This window comes from Oryzias latipes, chromosome 8, assembly GCF_053564925.1.
Source record: "Oryzias latipes strain Hd-rR chromosome 8, Olatipes_Hd-rR_3.1".
In the NCBI taxonomy this organism is placed as follows: Eukaryota; Metazoa; Chordata; class Actinopteri; order Beloniformes; family Adrianichthyidae; genus Oryzias; species Oryzias latipes.
The window spans coordinates 14063691-14083582 of NC_136244.1; the positions used below are offsets into that span (position 1 = coordinate 14063691).

A 19892-nucleotide genomic window follows, 5' to 3' on the forward strand; every position below is an offset into this window, starting at 1 on the left:
CCTCTCTCACACACACATATAAACTCTTCCTCACACGTTCATATATACTTGTCTTTCACATACATACATTCTTTTTTAAGAGTGACAATGAGAGTGAGAATGTATGTATGTGTAAAGTAATATATATGCATGCGAGAGAGAGAATATATGGATGTGCAAGTGAGAATATATGAATGCGTAAGAGAATATATATGCATGCGAGAGAGAGAATATATGGATGTGCAAGTGAGAATATATGTATGCGAAAGAGAGTATATATGACTGTGAGAGCAAGAATGTATGAATGTGAGAGAGAGAATATATGGATGCGTAAGAGAATATATGTATGCGAAAGAGAGTATATATGACTGTGAGAGCAAGAATGTATGAATGTGAATGGTTCAGAATAAATAATGTCTTATACGGCCCCTCATATTTTAGCCCATGGTTTCACACATGGTGTTTACCAGCACATCTCCACCACCTACAGTTGTTGGAGGCTTTGTGTGAAATGTCAATTTTCAAATGGTTGGCACATCCGTGAGCTAAAAGGGACGCCATCCATACATCACTAGCAAATCCGAGACCCTGATTGGTCAAAGCTCAGCCTGGTTTAACCTGCAACGCGCGTTCAGTGGCCGCACGTTTTGTGAATAGACTTCGAAAAGAGACATAGAAACTTACCCAGACATACTGGACGTGAACGAAAGACTTGAATGCAGAAGCCCAAAATCCATGTTTACGGGTGTTTACACAGACTTTGCATTGAAAGTGGTCACTTGAACACACGTTGCAGAGGGTAGTGTGAACGTACTTTTGGTTCTTATTTTGTTGTTGTCTTAGTAAACAGCCTTTTGCATCATTAATTCATTACTTTAAGTCTTCAAGTTTATCTTTGTAAAATGTTGACTTTTTTTCTCTTAATTTTTCTACTCTTTGTCAGACTTCTACGACCTTATTTTTGTATGCCTTTTACTTTTATGGTGTCCCTAGTACTCTGTCATAGTGCCCCCTCTGTGTTAAGCATTTGGTTTTGCTTCCCTTCCAGCTCTCCCGTCAGTAGAACTATTTGTTTCTGCACCCTCGTGCTGCAGAGAACACTTTCAGATTGCCTGAAGCCCCTGCTATTGTTAGTGAAGCTGTCAATATTTCTGGAGTTAGCTATGAGGCAACAGAAGAACAAGTCCTCCTGTTGTGCCGCGTGTCGTCTCTGGAGGTACAGTGAGAAATCGTGAAGGTTAGAAGCTGCACTCTCTGTGATGTGTCGTTGAATGCACCGAGACGACCTGCAGAACCTTCAGTTAAAGCCAAATCCAGCCCAGCTATTAGGCACTGAGAAACTCATACAGGATGCAGTCTATTCTTGCATAAAGGGGGGGGGGGGGGGGGGGGGGGGGGGGCTGGTTAAATGACAAACCCCCAAAAATAACAATTAGAAAATGTATAAATAGATTTTTTTTTGAATTATTGAATGGCTACGCATGTGCTTTTTTTTGTTTGGCTTCATCCCATCTTTCTCCTTCCGCCTCTCTTTGGGGGCCAGTGGCAGTGGTGATTTACTCTATCATATCAGTGATTAATCTTCTTCTATGAAGATATTTGTCTTTCTCACCTTTCTCAAAGTATTAATACATTTCTAACCAGCTTCACTTTATTTAATTGCATTTGGCCCCCTTTTAGTACTTTTGTTCACTTTCCTTTTTCTGGCTATTTTTGGCACTGCTTTTCCAAAGCAGCATGGCTGGAACTCCCCCAGAACCCTAAAAGTCCACTCAAGCTCAGTGTTTGAAATGATGCTCAAAAGTGCTCAAAAATGGGAGAGTAGAGAAAAAAAATCAACAGCCATGTAAAGAGACATTTCTGTCCAATAAATTTGATCGAATTTTGGAATCACTTGTTTTTTTAGAGCCCCCCATAATGTTTCTTAAGTCATCATTTCAAAGCATTCTCTAGAAGATTTTGTATAGAAATAAATGTGTTATTTTCTTAAAGGCTGTGTCAAACTGCCGGTACGAACAATTTGCACTTTTCCACGTATGAAAGTTTGGTCTTTCGTGGTATACATGCGTTATATATGTAGTTCTTAAGTGTTTCTTAAGTTCGTCATTTGTCGATGTGAGCAGATATCCATCGAGGGTTTTGGCCGATGGGTCTTTGCTCTTTTTGAGCTGTTTAGAAGTTTTGTTCAGTTGAGAATTACGCAGTTTACGCATACTTTACGTTGTCTATACGCAGTTACTACATAAATCTTATTCAATTGTTTGTGATTTTTGCGAGATCCATGCACAAATTTGTGGCTTTCAACAAACTTTCCACATATGTCTTTAACAAACCTTTCATGAATGCACCACAGATGTATAACTTTTATATCGTATATACGGCACACATCACATCACGTTCAAAATATGTAATTGACACACAAATCACTAACTCATTGCATATAAAAACCACAATAATCACGCATGGTCCATGCATGATTGGCGTATTGTGTGTCGTATTCGGCTGATCTGTCATCCCTCTAGCAATCTATACTGAGTGAGGGTTTCCTGCTTCCCTTGTCTGACTTTACCGGGCAGGGGTTCAGGTCTCGAGCGGGTGGAGCATTGTGCCGCACGCAAGGCAGGTCGGGGGAGGGGGGGCTGGTAATGTGGGCACCGATGCAACTCTGGACGCGCGGCGGGCCCTCAACTGGCACCTGGCAGCAAACGGAGAACAGACTTAGAATGCGAAATTGCGAGGGCCAGCGGCGGGCGCTGACCATGTTGCTGGCACAATGTGTTTTCAGCACGGTGCACTGAAAGTGAAGAAATCAAATGAAGCACAAGTTACGTGTTCTTTGCGTGATTTATACACACTTTTCATGTATTTATCGTGGTTTATTCGTGATACATTTGTGAAAATTACATGTAAAGAAACCCAACTTTTTTGACTTTTTCCATATATATTCACAGATGGACTACCTTTCATTCGTGCCAAATGTGCAAATTTTAAGTAGCAACAGTGTGACACAGCATTTATTTACAAAAATAAATTTTTTATAAAAATAAATTGCAAGAAATGTTGAAAATACACAAATAAAATCCCTGATTTCTTATGAGACTACAGCTGGACTGATGCCACATGCTCCCTTCATCAAACCACATCACCAGTTGTCATTGCTTTAGAGTTCTTACATCAAATCCTCAAGAAATTGTGAGCTTTTTTCAGCCTTTTTAATAGGCATCCAAAAGCAGCACAGATTAACCCAATATCTTTTTAGAAATGTATTTGTTTTATTTTAAATTGTCTTTGTCAAATGTTCTTACTGTCATTGTTAACCTTTGCAGTTAGGTCTTCTGTTTTCAGTCAGATTGTTCTAAATGTTTAAACAAATTTTGATTTTTTTTTCAACAGCAGCTCGATGATTTCCTCAATTCAAGCATTTTCACTATTCATAATGGTTGTCATTTTAGAAATTTGCTTGTTCTGCAACTCTAAGACATATTTTAAAGCTTTTTACAATTATGAGATGTGGTTTAAGGTTATAATATAATGTAAACATCTGGAATCACACCAGAAGGGGTAAAATCATGGATTAGAACAAAAAGGATCACTTTCAAACAAACATTACAAAATGCAAAGGTCATAAATTTAGTGCTGATGTTGTGTTTTTCTTCTTATGAAAGCCAACCCAAAGACTGCAGCTAATCTTACTGCACTGCTTCAAATCTAAGCCAAGAAAAGACCAACAGCCCTGAAATTCCTGTCCTTAAATATTTCCAAACTCACTCTGCAAAACTCGCTTGGTTGCTTACATGGACCCTTTTGTGTGGCTTTCTGCCAATTTCCCAAGACAGTTTCAAAGTTTTCTGCACCTGTGGGAGCGTTTGCAATAAAAAAAAGAGGGAAAGTGTTTAGTTTGTCCACCAAACAAAAGCAATAAATTGCTAAAGTTGTCCAAAGAGCTAATAAATCATTCAAGAATATCCTCTGAGGTTGATGAATGGATGCAAATTTGCTCCATCTACATTTCCCATTTTGTCCTTGCTCTAGTTAGTGCTAAAGTTAGGAACCAAAAACTATTACCAGCACAAACTGGAGTTAACTTAATGAACTCTAAACATAATCGTCACTTATGTGTTGACTAAATGGTCTGCTAAAAAAAACAAAAAGTCTTCTTTTCAAAGTTTCAGAGAACACAGGTTGGATAGACCTTCAGCAAATCAGTAGCATGCAAAAGTATCCATGCAATTTCTTATACAAATTTACTGAATTGTTCAAATTACGGTAGTCATAAATTGAAGCAAAGCACCAACAAAACTTCAGACAAATGTGTGGTGAGTCCCAGTTTTACCAACTATGATCAGACATTATTAACAGGATCCCCAATTGCTCCAACAAGTGTTGCAGCAATGGTTTAGGTCTAATATCTGAACGAAGCAAGTAATGAGGATAATTATTTTCATGTTGAAAAGAGCAGGTCTGTGTAAAAGTTTCCAGTAGGTCCTCTGAAAACATCAGTTTAACTTAGTGTGACATATTTTCACTGAAAGAGATAGAGGAATAAATGAAATGTGAAATTAAAGACCCACTTCAATGAAAATCATGCTTTTGGCATTTTTACGTGTTCTTGAAGCATTTTTCTCACAATGGAGAACATATGTAAAAGGAAATATTCCTTCTAATATGACACAAGCTTTTTTATTTTTGTCCAAAAACTGCATAATCATAGTAAAAAGACCATCCTAAAGACTGACATTACATTAAAGAATAATTGGAGTTGGGCTTTAATACTTGAGTAAATGAAACTATCAAGGCTGAATACTAGGACTGCCCCGAATCTCGCCTGGATCCTGATTACGCACATTTCCTCTCTGATGATCCCATGCTCGTTATTGACCCCTGCCTCCCTGACCCTGATTAAGCTTTGTGGATTTTTAGCTGAGCTAATAAACCTGCTGCGGTTGGAACCAGCCATCTGCCTGTTTTGTGACAGAATACATTACCAAAGATGGATCCAGCAGCAGGAGTTCCTGGCCCAACGAACCCGGCGGCGTTTGTTACTTTGTTGCTGGAGCACGGTCGCCACCTCCATTGTCTAACCTCCACGTCCAAAGCCATTATGTTGCGCCTGCAAATTGACCCAACTGTCAGCGACACATACACCGCGACACCTCCGGTCGCTCAGTCATCGTCAATATGGCGCTTCCGGAAAATTCAACGAGGACCCAAAGCAATGCGTGGTGTTCCTTATGCAGTGTTACCTGTTTTTGCGCCAAAAACCAAGCCTCTATCCTACAGAAGATGCTTAAAGTGTAACCGGTGTGCTCCCTCCTGACCGGAGAAGCGCAAAAGTGGAAAGCCGCACTCTGGACTGGAGGATCACCACCCTTCCATTATTATACTCCACTCACACATCAGTTATGCGAGGTGTTTAACCATCCAGCAGATGGCAAAGACCCCTGGGGAACAGTTATACTGCATCAAGCAGAGGTGGCAGACCGCAGCCACCTACTTGCTACAATTCTGGATTCAGGCGGCACTCACAGACTGAACAAGCGGCTCGCTGGTGACTGCTTACCATGAAAGACTGACCGCAGCGGTGCTGGCGTGCTACTACGAGGGATTACCCTTGGATAAACTCATTTCCCTCACCATTAAACTTGATAACCTGCTGAGGACCTGGCGGCCACGTAACACAGCATCTGCGATCGCATTGCCCACCTCGCTATTTCTCCCAGGGGCCTCTAGTTTCGACCAGGAGCCCATGCAACTCGGCTCCACCCATTTCTTTCCAGGGGAGTGAGTGAGGCGATTCCAGGAGAACCTCTGCCTCTACTGCGGCCAGCCAGGCCACGTTCGCAACACCTGCCCCAATCGCCACACACAACGCTTTGCAGAACCAGTGAGTGAACCCATGATCACCTTTACTCTGCTGATTATGCTTGAAAACCGCGTAGGGGAAACTCAAGCTATGATTGACTCTGGAACGGCGGGGAATTTTATTGACCTGGCTTTTGCTAAGTCTCATGCTGTTCCTTTGCTCACCTGCTTTGAGCGGGTGGCTGTCACTGCTCTAGACGGGAAGGCCCCTGGGGTCAGGTCAGATCTTGTTCCTGACTTAGGATATAGCAGTCAACACATTAGATCACTATCAAAAGTAGCTCTGCCTCTTCGCCATCGAGTCCCCTCGTTGTCCCACCATCATCGGTCTGCCTTGGCAGAGGTACGATCCCACTATAGACTGGTCATGGCACAGACTCAAGTTCTCCTCCGTTCACTGCCTTCAGATCACAGGAAAGTCTGATAACTGTAGTCCGTCGAGGCAGATCGCAGTCACCACCCTTCGCAGAGATCAGCATGATAGGAGAAGGGTTGCTGTTTCAATGTGAGGATCTGCGGGAGGCCTTCAACAAACAGCCTGCCTCACTGCTCCCTCCACACCGATTCTATGGCTGTGCCATCGACCCCCTGCCCAGAGCTATGCCCACCCGAGGAAGGGTGTTCTCGCTTTCCCAGCCTGAGTCAAAATCCATGCAGGCCTATATCCGAGTGGAGTTGGCAAAGAGCTTTATCTTTATCCCCAGCCTCACCCAGCTTCCTCTTTATTAAGAAGAAAGATGGTGGTCTAAGGCCATGTATTGACTACCACCGCCTTAACGACATGACTGTGAAGAACTGTTATCCACTGCCTCTGGTTCCTGTTCTTGCAGCAGATCAGGAGCACCTCTGGAGCAGCTCTGGAGCAGCTCTGCACAGCTAGCTTATTTACAAAGCTGGAATTGAGAAGTGCCTACAATCTCATCCGTATTCAAGCAGGGGATGAATGGAAGACCGCTTTTTCAACCACCGCAGGACACTGAGTACCTGGTCATGCCCTTTGGTCTCTGTAATGCCCCCTCTGTGTTCCAGACTTTTGTCAAATGTGTTTTCCGTGACGTGCTGCAACACTTTTTTGTTGTCTACATCGACAACATCCTGATATAGGTGGTACTGCAGTGGTCCCAGTCAACCACAGTAAAAGAGCTGCAGCGATTCCCGGGTTCACCAACTTTTACCAGTGTTTCATTTGCGGCTTCAGCACAGTGGCAGCCCCTCTCACCTCTCTCCTGAAAGGCGCTCCCAAGTAACTGCTCTGGACATCGGCAGCCACTGAGGCATTCCGGGCGCTGAAACAGCACTTTACCCAGCCGCCCATCCTCCATAACCCAGACCCAGTCATCATTTCATCATGGCGGCGGATGCCTCTAACACAGGGGTCGAAGCCGTGCTCTCACAGCGCAATGGTCAGCCAGCCAAGACTTCCCCGTGGGCCTACTTTTCCAGAAAACTTAACCATGTGGAGCAAATCTATGAGTAGGCAACCGGGAACTGCTGGCTATGAAGGAGGCGTTTTCCGAGTGGAGGCACTGGCTCAAAGGGTCGGCTCAATCCCTCCTGGTTCTAAGTGACCATGAGAACCTAGAATACATCAAGTCCGCCAAAAGTTTGACCCCACAGCAGGCACATTGGTCCCTGTTCTTTTCACGCTTCCGGTTCCAAATCACATATCGCCCAGGCTCCAAGAAGGGAATGGCAGATGAGTTGTCTCATCTCTTCGACACCTCGGCTAAAGATCCAGTTGCACCAGAACTCGTGCCCTGGTCGATGATCCTGGCTCCTGTAAGTGGGACATAATGACAGAGTTGACTGAGCACAATGCTGCTGAGGCTCCACCACTGTCCTGTCCGGCTGATAGGGTGTGTGTTCCTTTGTCCCATCAGCAATGGGTTCTCCACCTTGTACACAACTTGCCTACAGCCAGACACCCAGATATGGCCAGCACACAATCAATAGCGGTGACTTTTTCTGGTGGCCCACACTGCAGACAGATGTACAGTAGCTCAATACGTAGCTTGATGTCCATCCTGTCAAATGGCTAAGTTTCCTAGACAGTTTCCGGCTGGCCTCCTGCATCCACTGCCTGTACCACGGCACCCCTGGTCACACATCACAGTGGACTTTATCAAAGATCTCTCAAAGAGAGGTAGCACCACCATCCTCTCCGTTATTGATTGCTTTTCTAAGTTATGTCAGTTGATCCTTTAAGCTGCCCACAGCTCTGGAAACAGCGGAACAACTTATCAACCATGTGTTCCGGCATTGTGGCCTTCCGGAGGACATTGTCTGACCGGGGCCCCAAGTTCACCTCATGTGTGTGGCGGGAAATGTGTAAGGGTCTGCTTTCACCTCAGGCAATCATCCCCAGTCCAATGGCCAAATGGAATGCCTAAACCAGGAGATCACGTGCTTCCTTCTTACCTACTGCAGTTGACATCAAGAGAACTGGAGTCGTTTCCTGGTTTGGACTGACTACGCCCAAAATACTCTCAAAAATACTACCACGGGGCTCTCGCTCTTTTAGTGTGTGATGGGGATAACCACCGTTCTATACCTGGTTGGAAGAACCCACGAACTTGCCAGCAGTGGACCAGCGGTTCCGCCATTTTGACAAGTCATGGCAGGTGGCTCATGTACAGCTCCAGCAAGTCATCTGCCCGAGACCAGGCCAATCGGCGCAGACGGGAAAGTCCCAGTCTGGTTCCCGGTCAGTGGGTCTGACTCTCTACCTGAGACCTCCGTCTATAGCTCCCCTGCGAAAAGCAGGGGAGCTATAGGTCACAGGTACGTGGGACCATTCGAGGTAATCAAACAGATCACCCCTGTGTCCTACTGCCTTCAGTTACCTCATGAATACTGCATCTCGCCCACCATCCATGTCTTACTGCTGAAACCCGCCGGTGAACCCCTGGATGGGGGGTTGGGGACTGAACCCGCTGACATCGACATGCCCACCTTGATGGTGGATGGCGAGGCAACCGATCTTCTGAGTTCTAAACATCACTCACAGTACTGTACACTTAAACACTGCACTGAGCCTCACTCAGTGCAAAGTATTGTTTGTGCCACTCTGCCTGCACTACTGAGCGTTATATCCCGACCTGATCTTCAGATTTTCTGACCCTGTGTTGACTTTGACTCTTTTTGCCTGCCTCCTGCCCAAAATCTTGCCTGGATCTTGACTACTCTCGTTTCTGATCCTCCCATGCTCGTTATTGACCCCTGCCTCCCTGACCCTGATTTAGCTTTGTGGACTTTTTGCTGAGATAATAAACCTGCTGCGGTTGGAACTAGCCTGTTTTGTGACAGTATAAGTGTGTGTTTAGATGTATCAGATTTGCAAGACTAAAGAAAAAAATGATTAAAATTATGATAAATTGAAAAATTGTAGAGAATAAAGAATTAGTTGTTGATACATCACTCAGTAAGCATAGTTTATTGGGCCTTGAAAGGAAAAACTAAAACATGTGATATGTGTCTGACAACTGCAAAGTACATCACTGAAGTTATTCAAACTGACAACTTCATATAAACTATGTTGATACATTTGGGAATGAGCCAGTAATTATCTAAATCTGTGACATCTAGGGGGGATTGTCTGTGTGGAGATGCTTGAAAACAGTCAGTTCTTCCGCTGGATTTGAGAGAGATTGATTACTGATGCAGGGAAGGCAGAGCAAAAAATAGCTGGCATGACCTATTTGAGAAGTTGCGTTAGGAAGCAACTGTATCCTGGAGATCAATTGATGAGATACAGATGAAAGATGCAGCCCCATGCCCGAATTTTGATCCGAAACCACTGAGCTCAGTGAGAAAGGCGTGTGGAACATGTTTGTACTGTTATCAGCAGAACCAGCTGGAACACAAAGAAGGCAATTTAATGATGCTAATTGTACTAGAATGTATTTTAATTAATACTGGTAAATATATTAATCTTAAAGCTATGTTCATACAACCCTCAGCAACGCACGTTCAAGTGACCACTTTCAAAGAAAGTCTAGAATTTGTAATGCTACCATCACAAAAACATGCCAACGCGCGATAGGGAGGCATCAGCAGAACCTTCGCGATTTCATGCCGCCGGCCAATTTTATGAAAATCATTGGAGTGGTCATGAATGTAGACGGCTATCAGGTAGGGAGTCAGATAGATGGAGATGATGCCATTACGAAATCGGGTGACAGCTGGGCGGCTACAGGCTTGTGGCAGCCGGATCGCCGGCCGGCAGCAACTTTGATTGGACAGAGTATAAATGTCCCACGACGTCAGGCATCCATATCAAGTACAATAGTGGGCCATTCTGACTATCACTGGCTGCGACCTTGAAATATGGCTGAGCAGCCACTGACTGATGTCAACTTTTAAAGAAAAACTGTCCTGTCGCCATAAGATTGCAACTTTTTCTTAAAACCTCAGCAGCCACCGCGTGGCCTGTAATAACTTCCATTTTACAAATGCGGCAACCTGCTAAATTTGCTAAAAAAAAACTTACATTTACTTGGCCGCGTAATGGCTTTTTGGAATTTCTGACTATGGGATAAGCACAAATATTTGCACGTTTCGAGCATCCATGTTCAAAACTCTCCCATCGCTGTGCTAGTTTCTTCAACTGTTTATGGGCTCTACTTTCAAAAACACATGGCCATTGAATGTGCAGTCAAAGTTAAACTAGGTCAAACTTTGACCAATTAGGGACTCGTATTTGTTAGTGATGTGTGGATGCTGTCCCTTTAATTCATGGAAGTAGTAACTGTTTTAAAATTGATCATGGAGGAAAATTAATGATTGCGATTTGTGCCCGGACAGAATTCTATGACACAGTCTTTAAAATATTGGAATAGAGCTGTGAAAGAAAAAGCCTGGAGCAAAATTACCAAGACTTGCAAATGCTTGGACATTTTGCACCAAGCTTGTAACTGTAGGTGGCTGACACACACTATAAATAGTTGAAAAAGAAAAGAAGATGAATACCCTCCCTTCTCATCCAATGTGAACCGGTGTTAACACTATAAGCTAAACGTGTGTTCAAGAACCCGTGTTCTCACGTCACATGTCCGGTGTGAACATGACATAAGAATTTTACAAGCTGGTTTAACAGAGTTAAATAGTTTTAGCTCAGCCGACACTCGAAGCAAGAACAAAAACCTTATCCATACATGGACTGATTAAACCTTTTTCACACATCAATGCCAGTTACTCATTACTTAAGTAATCTATTACAGAGACAAATAAACTTTTACTGTAACAAAGTGCAGGGCATTACTAAGGCATTTGTGTCCTATTTTATTCATGACATGTTCAGTAACTGTTTTCCAAGTTTAAAACTAATCTGTTCAAAAAGGACAAACCATGACGCACTTGCAGATAAACACAATTTTTGTATAGATTATTGGTTTATGAGCTGCATTTGTTGTTAGCCTTCATAGACCTGAACACAAGTGTGTTTAGAGCTGCGTTTTTCACGGAGCATTTTATGTTGTCATTGTAAGCCAGATTACAGTCATTTTAACCTGCTTTTATTAAGGAGCATTTTTTAGATGATAAATGATAAAAACTAAATAATAAAAATAGTGTACCATCTTATGTTTAAATTACTAATGCTGACAGTTGTTACCCGTTTGTGATTTTCATTACCAAAAAAAGAAAAAATATATATACTGCATATGTATTATTTGTCTTTTATTGACAAATATTCCACTTACAAAATATCATACAATGTATGACACCCCATATCTAATTCAAATTTATTTGATTAAAATAGCAACAGATTATTGAACTTGCCCAGGAGATTGAAACACAGAAATAAGAAAAACAAAAATATTAATTTCTGTTAGTGCATGATTCAATGCTTTGTATGTCTCTATGTAAAGAGTATAAAGCATAGATGTTTTGTTAAGATATTTACATTTGTGAATGTAATATTTTGCCATGATTATCAGTGGATTAACTATATAAATAAATGTTCTGTTAAATTTCTCATAAATAAATTATTCAAAAACGATATATTCATATAATAATTTATGATCCTTACAGACGAGTTGTTGTAAAATGACTCAAATCTTTCCTAAAGTTAGTGAATGTGCAATTCCAAAATAGATTAGGCACTGCTTGGTGGGGAAAGGCAAAATGAACAGTAAAAAGAAGAGTTTCACAGGGTAAAATGAATGAATCATATAAATCAATTTCTTTTCTTTTATTGGTAACAAAATATTGTTGGGGCAAGAATCTATTATTATTACCCCTCATATAAATATGAAATACTTTACATTATTTTTGTCTCCTTAGATGGTATATTCTACTTCTGACAGAAAGTGACTTTAAAGTAATACAGCACATTACTATTTTCCTACTGTATATTTGTAAGGTAATTTATTTAAGGTATTTTAATGCCTCCTCAAATAGTTCTGTAGTTCAGGATCCTAAAAATGTTGTAGTACTTTAAAATACCTTTCATTTTTAAATACAATCACAACAGTTTTGTGACTACTTTGTGGTACTAATTTAACAGTTTAGGTTTTTGCTGCATCTCTAAAGCACAAAAACACACTATTAGGTACTCCTCTGTATCAAAGGTTCTCGTATATGTAATGCCAGGACGGCCGACAGGGTCACCATGTCTAATCCTTGTCATTTACAGACATTGATATATTGAACAAATTCTTTGCAGCAGATCAGAATGGCAGAAATTGAGCAAGCCTCCCTAAAGTCAGAGCAGCTCTCAGACAAGTCATCATCGCCTGCTCTGCCAGATGACCTCAGCTTGGACGAACCCACCTTTCACATGTTGGCACAAGAGAGCCAGGTGAGTACGTACACAGTGGGGTTAAAGGAGGATACTAAGAGGTACAATTCTGAATGGAACATGAAAATATCTGAACTAATCCATGTATAATCTGGAGAATGAGCAATACTTGTGCTCGGATTTATGTCATGCCTGTAAGAAGATGAACTTTCCCTAAAAATTCAGTGAAAAAACTGGGATTTTAGTTTTAAAGGAAGCCCAGGCATCACGAAGAACTGCTGTTCCTTGTTTAAAAATATCTGAACAAGGCTGAGGTGCTTGTGCTCATGTCTTTGTGCCCCAATATCGAGTGCCCTGTGCCACTGCTGCCTTGAGAAGCCTGAACACAGTTCAGTAGATTCTGCTTCTGTTCTCCTTTGGGTGTCAAATCTAAAACTGACCAAGCGCAGGCTTTTTTCCTCAAAAATCAGGTAAGAAACCAGTTAAAGTGTACACTATCACCCCCCACTGTGTGGGAGTGAGTAGAATAATGTCGTTCTAACAATATAAGCGCAGGCCAGTGGGGAGTTTGAAGGGGTGACTAATCCTGCCCCGGTTCATTTCAAGAAAAGAACGCCTAGTGTGAGAGCGCCCTAAGAGAGTGACAGACTTGACAAATGATGTGTTTTCTGCTCCCTGAAGAGTGTCAAATTACCAAATCATTTTTACTGTTACTGTAGACCTGTATGATTTACAGAGTAAAGCCATATTTTGTAAAGATCTGTTAATCCCTTATATTTTTTCTTTGAGGAATCGACGGTCTTTATCCACCACAAACTGCTGCAGCAATAAATCTTCTCACTGTGTTTTCCCAAGCCACATTGCAGGTGGATCTCACTTGCCCTCGCCTCTTTTAGACTTCATCAGTTATGCTTTAACATTCCCGATGTTTGACCACAGGGCAGCGCTAAAGCATGGCTTCAGGGTAACACCAGCAAAGAAGCTTTGCGCTTCACTATCAACTATCTACATCCCGTATCAGTCGTCCTCAGAAATCCTCCCCTCCAAATGTGTAATACTTCCTGCTCCTGGTGTACTCGATAAGCTTGTAACCACGGAGAGAACCTGTATTTATTGAATAGAGGTGAGAAAAAAGGCAAACAAGTGGAGTCGATAAGAAAAATGATATTATTAATCAAGCATTGTTTGTGTCAAAACACATGGGTTCTTGTGGAAATTAGTTTGTGGAGATATTATTTTTATACAGAAAAATCCCATTTGCAGCTTTTCTTCTTTATTTGTACCTGAAGCTTTTAAAGATACAAGAAAGGACGCCACATGCAATGGGTCAAAAAGAAGTATTTGGCCATCACCCATTTGAAAAGGTCCCACTTAAAAAGATAAGAGAGGTCTGTAATGATCATCATAGATACACTTCAACTGTGAGAGACAAAATCTAAAAAAGACTCCAGTAAATAACCTTGAATGGTTTGAAAGATTTTATTTCTTTTGAAACGCTTTTGTAGTTTACTGACTGTGTTAATAAAAATGATTAAGATACTGCTGACACACTTGAACATTTATCAGAAGAGTTATTGAGGGCGGAAGTCCTCTTAACCGAACTGCAGCTGCTCTATTCCCGTGTTCCTCCGTGTGGCTGATAGCTTGCAGTTTAAACTGTGCTTATTAATCGTGTCTCTTTGCATTTCCAGGGTTTCCCAAACGAAGTTGTTCTGCATTATGCACACATCTGCACCTTTGTAGTATGGGTGGGGGGTCTTCTTTCACGTCCTCACCTCTCTCTGTACCGTTCTCATGTTGTTCTCTTCTAGGTCCTCTTTACCGAAGTCACACAACAACGGCATTGATGTGTGAAAGTACGGTACATAGAAAATATGATAAAAAGCAGAGAGCCGCATGCAGCTCAAGAGCCCCCTGCTCTGAAAAATGAAAGTCCCGACCCGCTGCCTCGCCGGATTTGAACAGCAAATTTCAGTCAATCAGATCAACCAGAAAAGTTACCGCCCCCAAGTGACAAACACACACCTGAACATCACCCCCCAAGTGACAAAAACGCCCCCTTAACACTGCGTGCAAATCCTAGTGAGGGCGCAAAGGAGAATTGACCTCGCGGGATCACTGCTCAGTAAGGATTGCAGGTGTGCAGTTTTCAAATGCGGCGTCGCTCTGGTAGAATTGCGCCTGCGCGGTTTTAAGGTTCGCTGAGTTCCTAATTCCGCCCGCTCAGTTGTCTTTACGCCCTTTCACTTTATGGCAGCGATGAAATGCCATATAAATCTTCCAGCATGACAATGATCCCAAACACAACGGCTGACTATGTAGAAAGCATTTCTTGGTTCTGAAGTGACCTAGCCAGTCAATACAGAATCCATGGAGGACATCTAAGGCTACGTTCACACTGCAGGCTGAAACGACCCAATTCCGAATTTTTTGCCCCTAAGCGGCCCAATTCCGATCTTTTCATGACAGTCTGAATGACACAGATCCGATCTTTTCAATTGCGACCCAGGCCCCGTGGGTTTGCCGTCCTGATTCCGAATTGTAGCCGTTCTTTTCAATTGCGACCGCCGTCTGACCGGCCAGGCGACTTGATTCCGAACTGTACGTCATCGACACGCAACAAACGTCATCATTTTGCGTTGAAGTAGGCGGGAACGAGAACGTAAACATCAACCATGGTGGACGATGCTGCTGAGACCAGACAGTGGAAGGGAAGCAGGTCACGGATTGGATTAATATTTGGGCTGATCGCTCTATTCAGGCCAAACTCCAGGGCTCTGATCGCAACTGGGCGGTTTTTGAAAAAATTTCCAGATAAATGGCAGAGCGTGGTGTTGAACCTTTCCCGCATAACTTTTTTTTCTTTCTCCCCTTTGACCGTGCTCAAGCGCAGGGGACCCAGGCGATCCTCCTCCTCCTCCCTGTTCTGATCCTTAGATTCTCCAGAACGGGTTAATAAAGAGTCCATAGCATTTATTCTGGGGGAAACCTTCTTTTATTACCGTCCTCCGTAACACACAACATGAATGCGCGCACACACTGCCCCCCCCCCTATTCTCTATCGCGGCACGCGCTTGCACACACGCGGGCGAGCGGCTCCAACACATACACATTTCCATTCCACAACAGTGGGTACAGACGATCCCAACTCCATTGCCTTTTTAAAATGAGAAGATTGTAATTGTGCTGCTCCTCCGTGAAAATAAATTTAATATTACAAAAAGAGCTCCGCTTTTGACAACACTGTTGTTGATGTAGTATAGTTAAGTTCCTGAATTATCGCGAGATAGGCAGATAGAGAGGGCGGGAAAGGGAGAAGGACAGGAGACGAGGAAGCTGGAAGATTGAATGAAAGGTGTGTTTAATAAAACAAGATAAAACTAAACTAAAGGACTGTTTATTTAGACAACACAACATTTTCGGCGACGAGGATTATTTTTCAAAAGACCCCATGAAGAAGAAGGACGATTAGGATTTACGTCCCAGCCAAGGAAGACAGAAAAGAAAATTCAGCGATGTCGTCTGACGAGCAGCACCAAGGATCTGCACGAGCTGCACCAGGACCAAGCTATGCTCAGCTTGCCCCGCCGGTTCCGCTGAACCTTAGCGCATCAGATTTATTCACGGAATATAACCTATGGATGGACTCCTATAGATTTTTCGAAGTTGCCAGTGGTACGATTAATGCACAAGATTCGGTAAGAAGAGCCACACTGTTGCATTGCATAGGAGCGCCAACTCAGAGGATTTTCGCCAATCTTCCTGGAGACAAAGGTACGCATGCTCAGACTGTTGCTGCGCTAGACGCGTATTTTACTCCGCGGAGAAATATAGTTCTGGAGCGACACAAGTTTCGGCTCCGAGCTCAGTACCCGGATGAAACCGTTGATGCGTTTGTAAATGCATTAAGAGAGCTGGCAAAGTCATGTGACTTTGGCGCACTGGAGAATGACATGCTACGGGATCAGATAGTGGAGAAATGCGCGATGAAACGGCTACGCGACAAGTTATTACAGGAAGATGGACTGAGTTTAGACAAAGCACTGTCAATAGCACGAGCTTTTGAAGCAGCACAGGCAGAATCTAAACTTTTCACCGAGAGTTCTGGTCACCGAACAAGGGAAAATCAAGTGAATTTCACTAAGAAAAGTGCACGCTCAAATGGCGGATGTGCAGCCGGAGCGGCGCGCGACACTAAAGGCAGCCACGAGCGAGCCGACAGCGACACCCAGTGTCACAGATGCGGAATGAACACTCACACAGCAGATGAATGCGGTGCAAAGACAGCGACGTGTCTTTTCTGTCGGAAAACAGGACATTACGCGCGAATGTGTTTTAAAAAGAAAAAGAACACGCCCGCCACAACTAAAGACCGGAATAGAGAAAAAGAAAAGACAAAATCCAGGAAACCTGTGAGAGCAGTAGTACAGAATGCTTCTGACTCTGATTCAGATGAGTTTGTACATGCTGTGAATTCTGAAGGCACTGAGACAATTAAGGTGAATGGACAATGGCTGAAAATGGTCATAGACACAGGAAGTGGCAGAAATTTCATTGGAGAGAATCTTTATAAGAGAATAATGTCCACTAAAACAGAACTGAAACCAACCAAAAAGAAATTTTATGCTTATGCTCAGACAACTCCACTTAAATGTGTGGGTTACTTTGAGGCAGAAATGAGATGGAAGAACAACATCATCATGGACAAGATATATGTGATTGAAGGTAATGTAGAAGCACTGCTGGGAAGAAAAGCAATTTTTGAGTTAAAAATATTTAACACAGGAGAAAAAGTGAACACAGTAGAGCAGACGCAACGATTCAGCGAGCTCGTTACAGAATACCCACTAGTCTTTAAAGGACTTGGTCAGATTAAGGGTTACAGTCATAAGGTCACAGTTGATGAAAAAGTCCATCCTGTAGCACAGGGTTTGAGGAGAGTCCCTTATCCTATGTTGGAAGCTGTAAACCAGGAACTAGATAAGATGCTTGAACAAGGTATAATAGAAGAGGTGAATGAAGGATCAGAATGGGTTTCGAATATCCTGATTGTACCAAAGAAAGACACAAAAGAAGTGAGGCTATGTGTAGACCTCAGAGAAGTGAACAGAGCCGTGATCAGGGAAAGACATCCAGTCCCAACAGTCGATAGCATCTTACAGGCAGTTCAAGGAGCTAAAGTGTTCGCTAAGTTAGATGCAAGAAAAGGGTTTTGGCAGTGTGACTTAGCACCAGAATCCAGACCTCTGACAACGTTCATTACACACAGAGGTTGCTACCGCTTCAGAAAAGTTCCCTTTGGATTATCGAGTGCACCAGAAGCCTACCAGAAGGCTATGGACATCATGTTATGTGGAATGCCTGGCACAGTTTGCTACATGGATGATGTTGTGGTCTTTGCAGAGAGTGAAGAGCAGCTAGAAAAGAGACTGAGGCAAGTCTTTCAGAGATTTCAGGACAGAGGTCTAACCCTCAACAGAGACAAGTGCATTTTTGGACTACAGCAGATTGAGATACTTGGACACGTAATCACTGCGGAAGGAATCAAACCAGACCCAAGAAAGGTTGAAGCCATTTCCAAAGCACCCAGGCCTGAAAATGTTCAGCTACTCCGCTCGTTCCTAGGCACCTGTGGATTTCTGATGAAGTTCATACCGAACTATGCAAACTTATCAGAACCGCTACGGAAGCTGACTAGAAAAGGACAAGTGTGGGAATGGACGAATGAAGCAGAGAGCTCATTCCAAGCAATGAAAGAAGCGTTGGTGAGTGAACCATGCTTGGCATACTTTAAACTAGGTGCACCTACAGTTGTCATTAGTGATGCAAGCCCAGTAGGACTAGGCGCAGTTTTGCTACAAACTCAGCAAGATGGACAGAACAAGCCAGTAGCATATGCAAGTCGTTCGTTGACTCCCACTGAACGTCGCTACTCCCAAATAGAACGTGAGGCTTTAGGTTGTGTATGGTCGGTGGAACATTTTAGAACCTACTTGTGGGGAGGCAAGTTTACTTTGCAAACGGACCACAAACCTCTAATTTACATGTTCAACCCAGACAAAGCGACGCTGACACCTCCACGAATACAAAGACTTGGCTTACGACTACAACCATACGACTACAAGATCGAACACATAGTTGGAAAGTCTAATGTTGCTGACTTACTCTCAAGACTTCCTTTACCTGAGACTGAGTATAACGAGTATGTGGAAACATATGTAGACAAAGTCCTGTCATTAACCATGCATGGAGTACAAGCTATGAGCCTTCAGGACATAAAGCAGAAAACAGCTGAGGATGAAACACTGAAACAACTACATGAAATCATTTAGACAGGAACATGGCCAAATCCAGTTCCGGTGGAACTGCAGCCATATAACAGATGTGCAAAAGAGTTATGTACATATGACGGACTTCTACTGAGAGGACACAGGATAGTGCTACCCAGAGAAATGGTAAGACAAGCACTGCAGATTGGACACGAGACTCACCAAGGGGTGGTTCGTACCAAACAATATCTAAGGAGTAAATTCTACTGGCCCAACATGGACTTAGATGTAGAAAGACTGATCAGAAACTGCTCCGCCTGTGTTCTCAACCAGCCACTACATGAAGACCAACCCCTCCAACCACTGGAACTGCCACCAAGACCATGGACTAAGATTGGTATGGATCTGGTAGGTCCTATCCAAAACCAGTACATACTGACTGTGATCGATTACTACACTTCATTTCCAGAGGCTGTTGTTATCTCAGACATTTCTTCAGCTACTGTAGTTACAGAACTGACAAAGATATTTTCTAGATTTGGCTATCCCCCAGAAGCTGTTACTGACAATGGCAGGCAGTTTGTAGGACAGGTTTTAGAGTAATTTCTAAAGTCATGTGGAATTAAGCACATCAGAGCATCACCTTATTTTCCACAGAGCAATGGTAAAGTGGAGAGGTTTTTACAGATACCTAAAGAAAGCATTCAAGGCAAGCAAATGTGAAGGAAAGACATGGAAAGAAGAACTTCCAAAAATATTAATGGCATATCGTTCGACACCACACAGAGCGTCAGGAGAAACACCAGCCATGTTAATGTTTGGAAGAGACATCCGTACTAAATGTCCAAATCTTGAAAAAGATCTACCTCTAACAGAAAAGGAGAAAGCAACCGATGTAAGAAAGCATCACAAGGAATACCAAACCAAAATGAAACACTACGCTGACCAGACCAGCAGAGCCAAGGAGCACAATTTTAAAGCAGGTGATATAGTTTATATTGCAAGTATGGAAAATGGAAAACTGGATCCAACATTCAGAGAGA

General features: G+C 42.9%; 1 protein-coding gene across 4 annotated transcripts in view; it reads left to right on the forward strand.

Moving 5' to 3' along the window:
* cacna1ia (calcium voltage-gated channel subunit alpha1 Ia) overlaps positions 1-19892 on the forward strand; it is a 213327-nt gene that overhangs the window by 187129 nt on the left and 6306 nt on the right. For 2 of the 4 annotated variants that reach the window (XM_023957619.2, XM_078951513.1), the window contains one exon: positions 12506-12640. In XM_023957619.2, coding sequence (XP_023813387.2) covers positions 12506-12640 — 135 coding nt within the window. The remainder of the gene's footprint in view (positions 1-12505; positions 12641-19892) is intronic. The other 2 variants (XM_078951512.1, XM_078951514.1) reach the window with 1 other exon arrangement.